This window comes from Rattus rattus, chromosome 11, assembly GCF_011064425.1.
Source record: "Rattus rattus isolate New Zealand chromosome 11, Rrattus_CSIRO_v1, whole genome shotgun sequence".
Classification (NCBI taxonomy): domain Eukaryota; kingdom Metazoa; phylum Chordata; class Mammalia; order Rodentia; family Muridae; genus Rattus; species Rattus rattus.
In genome coordinates, this window is record NC_046164.1 from 8,264,267 (window position 1) to 8,269,965 (window position 5,699).

At 42.3% G+C, this 5,699-nt stretch overlaps 1 protein-coding gene across 2 annotated transcripts; it reads right to left on the reverse strand.

Moving 5' to 3' along the window:
* Nucleotides 1–242: 242 nt before the first annotated feature.
* On the reverse strand, nucleotides 243–5,288 carry Cxcl13 (C-X-C motif chemokine ligand 13). 2 transcript variants are annotated; one of them, XM_032916506.1, is made up of 4 exons: nucleotides 5,179–5,288; nucleotides 3,453–3,585; nucleotides 1,275–1,355; nucleotides 243–1,023 (listed from the first exon to the last, which is right to left on the reverse strand). In XM_032916506.1, the coding sequence occupies exons 1-4, from the start codon at nucleotides 5,237–5,239 to the stop codon at nucleotides 969–971; spliced, it is 330 nt and encodes a 109-aa protein (XP_032772397.1). In that variant the 5' UTR covers nucleotides 5,240–5,288; the 3' UTR covers nucleotides 243–968. The 2 variants fall into 2 exon arrangements, with proteins under 2 accessions (XP_032772397.1, XP_032772398.1); XM_032916507.1 differs by having other exon boundaries at nucleotides 246–1,020; nucleotides 5,179–5,273.
* Between the last annotated feature and the right edge of the window lie 411 nt (nucleotides 5,289–5,699).

Consider the following 5,699-nt stretch of genomic DNA (forward strand, 5'->3'; position numbering starts at 1 on the left):
GGAAATCTCATTTAGCATGCCTGGGGAAAGGGGCCTCAGGGCCAAACCGTTCCCACTGTGTAACTGCTCTCATGGATGACATAATTTGGGGTCAGCTGTGAAGGGCTCTGGTGCGAAGGAAAAAATGAACATGATTGAAACGTCCTTGGGAACATGATTACATCTCCTTGGGAACAGCTGAAGAACATCTCAATGTGAGGAGAACATTTTTTTTTCCTTAAAAAACGAACCAGTCACAAGCAAACTATTTGATTAAGTTTATTGAATGACACTGGGTGAATAGGAAACGTTAAAGAATTTGATACAAGAGACTGGTTATTTTGTCTGTGTGAAAGATGTGAATAATAAAAATAGATTAGCAGGGTCACAGTGCAAAGGAATATATTTGTATACTGTTAAGGAGCCTGGAACTTTAAGCTGAGGATCTTTCACTGTTACTGGTTTTAATCCAAGACAATAAATTTTGTACAAGCAACCTTTCAAAGTCGAAGCATTATTTCCTCCATGAAGATTCTCTCTAAAGGAGACCGGCTCTGCATTACCTTAGGCTGGTACTGTGCCTTCTGGAAACTATTACGGAAGCCTGCTTTTTGCAAGGGTGAAAACTAACTGAAGTCCATCTCATAAACCTCTTGTTAGTAGGAGCTACGGGTTCAGATTCGACATGTATGCTTTCATTCCTCTAGGGTCTAGTTTAACACTAAACAACAGGTCTGTTACCAAAGTGGCTTGTCACTAAATGCCTGCTCGCAAATATCCTTCCTTAAGGAACAAGAATATGGGTTGAGTATGGGAAGGAGCTCGAGTGTCTCCTCTCAGCTACTGCAGGATTTTTTTTTCTTTTAACCTACAGCCGTGTTTGTAGAGGGAAGTAATTTTCTTGGAAATTCTTCAGCTAAGAACGTAACACTAAAATTCCGAGCAGGGATTAAGAAAGGGTGCAGGTGTCTTTTGGGGTGACAGTGGCTTCAGGCAGCTCTTTTCTTACTCACTGGAGTTTGGGGAGTTGAAGTAATACTTCTGCTGTGAATTAAAAACAAAAGCAAGTTACACTTGGAGGAATGCACACAGGAAACTACACCTTTCCTTTGGTAGCATCAGATAATGGCTGCTGAGTACACTGCTTCGGTTTACTGAACTGCCGGAATAGTCAGTCCTGGGCGAGCCAATGTGTGACAACGGCAGAACAGGTGTTTGTCCCACAAACGTTTCCTAATTGTAAAGCATTCCCCAACCTGGCTGGCTAAGGAAAACTTGTGGCATGCTTAACTTACCTTCGGACAAATTTTAATACTTTTGGTAACCATCTGGCAGTAGGACTCACACATATAGCTTTCTTGGCCTTGGTCCAGAAACTGGGGAGAAATAAACAAAAATAAAATAAGACATTGCACACTTTGGTGAGTGCTCCCACCCTGTGTGTGTTTTAATAATGAAGAGAATTGGTTATGAAAAATAATTATCTATAGAAAACTGAAACTGGAGCAGGACGTTTTGAATCTGGGATAAATGGATTTTATTGTGGTGCCTGAGGAACAAGAAGAATGTCCTTGGAATCCAAAGTTGACAGAATCTCAAAGGTCATTAAGTGACTGTCTCGTTGACCATCTTTACATGAGTTAGAAAGGCCCAAGTGTCTCCAATGTTGTGTCACTTCTACAGTTATATTCGAGCACCGTTCAAATGTGCTTGTCCATTGGGCTCAGGGGAGCAAAACAGATACTGGCTTGAAAACATTCTATCTGGTGAAAAGAAAGATTATATTTTAACATAGAAGAAGTTTCAAAGCTGATTAGTCCTCAGCGACCTTCCTTCAGGCCACCACTTGGAGAGGCTTTTCCTGATGTAAGACATTGATCAACAGCAGGGCCAACATGCGTAGATAGTGGCCGACACCTGTCCAGTGTTGTACTCAGTGCATGCCATGGGAGAGGTGTAACAAGAAATATGCTCATCTTAAGTCATCCTTCCAAAAGCTCTGTGCTAGAACAGGTATTAACCTTCTCACAATCTGACGGTGAGCTTGAAGGTCAGAGAGTTCAAATCACGTGTCCAAGATTGTATAGCAAATACACAACACAGCAGGCTTATTTGAATTTCTGTAAAGGTCTGACTCCAGAACCTACACTTTGAACAAAAGAGTTCCAGGAGTTGTGACCTAAATAGTTAGCAAGTTCCTAGATGGCGTTAAGGTTTCTCCCTGCAATGGAAAAGTTAAGGTCTCCCAAGAAACAGAAAACCAGAAGATTGTGCATATTAACCCGTGTGACCTCAAACAAAGAACAGTGTCTCGATGTATCAGATAAACCATGGAGCAGGAACATGAGCTCTCAAGGCAGTTTGGTTTTGGAATCATGATGGCAAAATGGGTTTATGTCACTTCGTATTTCCACCCCTGTCTAATATGGATTCCTCACACTAATTCGCAGCTTCCGCTCCTATATCTGTGTAATGTTCAAAATGCTCAACTTTACAAGAAAATATACAGGGAAACATTCACTATTTCAAAACAATTGAAGCTAGAAAAGCAGAGACAATTAGAGTCCGCTTATTCCCTTGGGTGAGAGGCGACAGCCTTGAGTTGAATTATTGCCCAAAGGTAAGAGTTCTAATGCTGTGTCCCACCCATGGGCCCCATAGCTAGACTTTACCATTGAGTTCAAGGGAAATAATTGTGGTCTAGTTAAAGGTCTCATTGGTGAAGTCATTGGTAAAAGTCTAAAGCCATCGTAGTGAAACATTTCATGTATTTTTGATAACCTTTATTTCTACTTTGCAAGTCAAATATATCCAGCCCCAGGGACAAAGCATTTGTTTCAAATGGGACAATGAACAGTTGCTTATACATTTTTACAAAGCCTGAGGACATTCTTCGGGACTGGGGCTTAATGGGAGAATGCCGGTCTAGTATCTGTGAGGTCTCCTCTGTAGCACTGGCCATGAAGAGATGGATGAAGAGGGAGGAGAAGGAGGAGGGAGAGGGAGGGCCAAGGATAACTGGGAAGAGCTGCCAGTAAACAGTGAGGTCCCAGCACTGAGGAAGAGGCTTTTGTAGGCCTCCTTCAAGTGCTTGTGTAGATGAGATGGAGCCCTGACTCCATCCCTGCCTTCAGGTATAGCAGGCAGGTTAGCCTCCTGAAGCCTCCATGACTTAACTTCCTTGACTAGTTTCAGTCTTTGTAACCACCAAAGACAGGTCTTAGTGCAGCAGCTCGAGAAAGTGAGTGAGCAAAGCGATAACAGTTTTGGATTGCTAAAGAACAAAACAAAAACAAAACAAAAAAACCCTTAAATATCTCAAGTTTTTGTTAATAATTTTAGATATTTAGTAACATCACGCTGGTCTCTGAGGCTCTTGCTATCATACTAATTTGCTGGTTGCAAAATATATTCCATACGATTTTCACTAGGAGAGAGAAATTATGTAATTTTTTTTCTCCCTTGCAACTTACATGATTTCAGTTTTGGGGCAGCCATTCCCAGGGCGTATAACTTGAATCCAATCTACGAGAATTAGATTGATAAAGGTCGAGGTCACCTTGGAACACCTACATTTCAAGTTTGTGTAATGGGTCTCCAGAATACCTGTAAACACAGAATCAGCCGCCTCAATCCATTGGGCATACAACCTAGGTGTAGAGCTGAATTATTAATTTTTTATATCACATTTCAAGAGTCAAACATCTCAAGCCAGCACCTGAAGCTGCACATGTGTTTAGTGCATTTCTGGTTTGACTTGAGCCCTCTCAAATGTTTTCTATGAAAACCTTAATTGAAATGAACTTAACTTTTCACAATCCATACCTTCACTTGACTGTCACAGTGGCTTGTTGGCACCCAGGTGACTTGATAGTGCTTTAAAGGAACACAACTGTGTTATAATTAACATGGTGTGAAATCAACTAATCTCCACTCCCAGCATAAAAAGCAGAGGACTGGATCCTGCCAGAGGTTTTGGAAGACAACCAGCATCTCCCCACGAGACCTTTCTCTTAGCACATCTGCCCACCTCCCTCACTTCCCTAAGAAAACACATGTATGATGCTTCTGCACTTACGTTTAACACCTTGGCTCTCTGTGTTAGTCATAAATTACTACCAAAGGGAAACCACTAAGAAACATTCAAGACCATATTCAACTACAATATTTACCGGTTATACACACTTTATTGGTAATTCATCTCACACATTTTCATGAAACCTAAGTTTTGTTTGTTTTAGTTAGTTAGTTTGTTTTAGAAGAAATTGATGCTGGTTAACCTAAGCATTTGAGAGACCGAGGAAGGATTTTTTTTTTTCTAAGTTCAAAGTCACTCACTATGACCTTGTTCCCCAAACCAAACCAACCAACCAACCAAGCAAACAAAAGGTGTGTATCGAATTCTTTTTTTTTATAAGTAAAAGTGTTAAGTTATCAAGGCATTTACAGTTTTAAGGGCAGAACAGCAAACAGTAATTAGAACGCCACACAGAACGGGTATGATGCTAAGGACAGAGGGTTTCCTTTGCCACCACCATTAGGGAAAGATTCATGGAAGAGGAGAGGAATGAGAGTTTTGAAGACAGAAGACACATGAAGAGCAAACATGGGGGCTGGGGGATTTCTGCATCTTAAGAGTAAGGATTTATCCTGTAAACCCGAGTGTTTCTTTCTGCCCACACATCCACCCCTTCGGCTGTAGAGACATCTTGCCACTGAGTTTGGTACTGATCTGTTCACCCAGAGATAGACTCCCACACAGGCTGGAAGTCAGCTCCTCGCCTCTGCTGTATTTAGAGTGCCAGGCCTTACCATGTGCAACTGTACTCAGAACGCTGCACTCGAAAGACCAAGGTTTGGTGAGAAGGAGTGGCATGGAGAGGCAGAGTGAAGAAGAGCTGTGCAAAGAAGACTTCCCACAGGGGACTGAGCTGACAGTTGAGCAATGCACACACTAAACTTATGTCACAGGAACACCCACTCTACAGCATCTCTTCTGTAAGTTTAAAGAAAAAAATTCTCAACCCTTTGAAAGCTTCAATTTTCAAAGAGTTAAATCCCCAGGAATCTTACAGTTCAAAACAACTGAATGTTTTCACCCGCTTTGGCTAAGACTGCCTTCCCAGTTTTAACTAAAGAAGAAGTGCTAAGGAGGCTTTCTGTTGAAAGCCTAGGGAAATCATAAGTGAAAGTCCTCACCGTGGCCTGGAGGGAGGCAGATGGCTAGCAGAAGAAGCAGGGCTGCGGTGCAGAGCCTCATTCTGCCTGGAGGTGGAGTTCACCCTTCAGCTCTCGGTCTAGGCGTGGGTTTCCAGCTCCAGACTCCTATTTATTTATACCCAGCGAGGGCCCTCCCACTGTCTGTCTTCCGTAGGTCAGCTGCGATGTCAGTTTTCAAATCTCCCAAATATTGCTGAGCTTGCCTTTGCAGGAAAAGAAATTCATCTTGCAAAATTTACGAACCTTCCTTAGAGCACTGTTTGTATAACCAGACATTTGAAAATGCAGACTACCAGTGTCAGGGAGATGCTGCAGAGATTCGAGGGTGAAAATAGGAGGAGAATGATAACGGTTCGGAGACCCTCAGGTGCTGTCTGTTTTAGTGCTAGAGATCAAACCCTGGTTCTAGAATAGGCTAGGTAAAAAAGTCTGCCTCAGAACCCTTGCCAGGCCACTAAGGTCCTCTTTAGCAGTGCTTTGATCACTGGCCATTGCACACA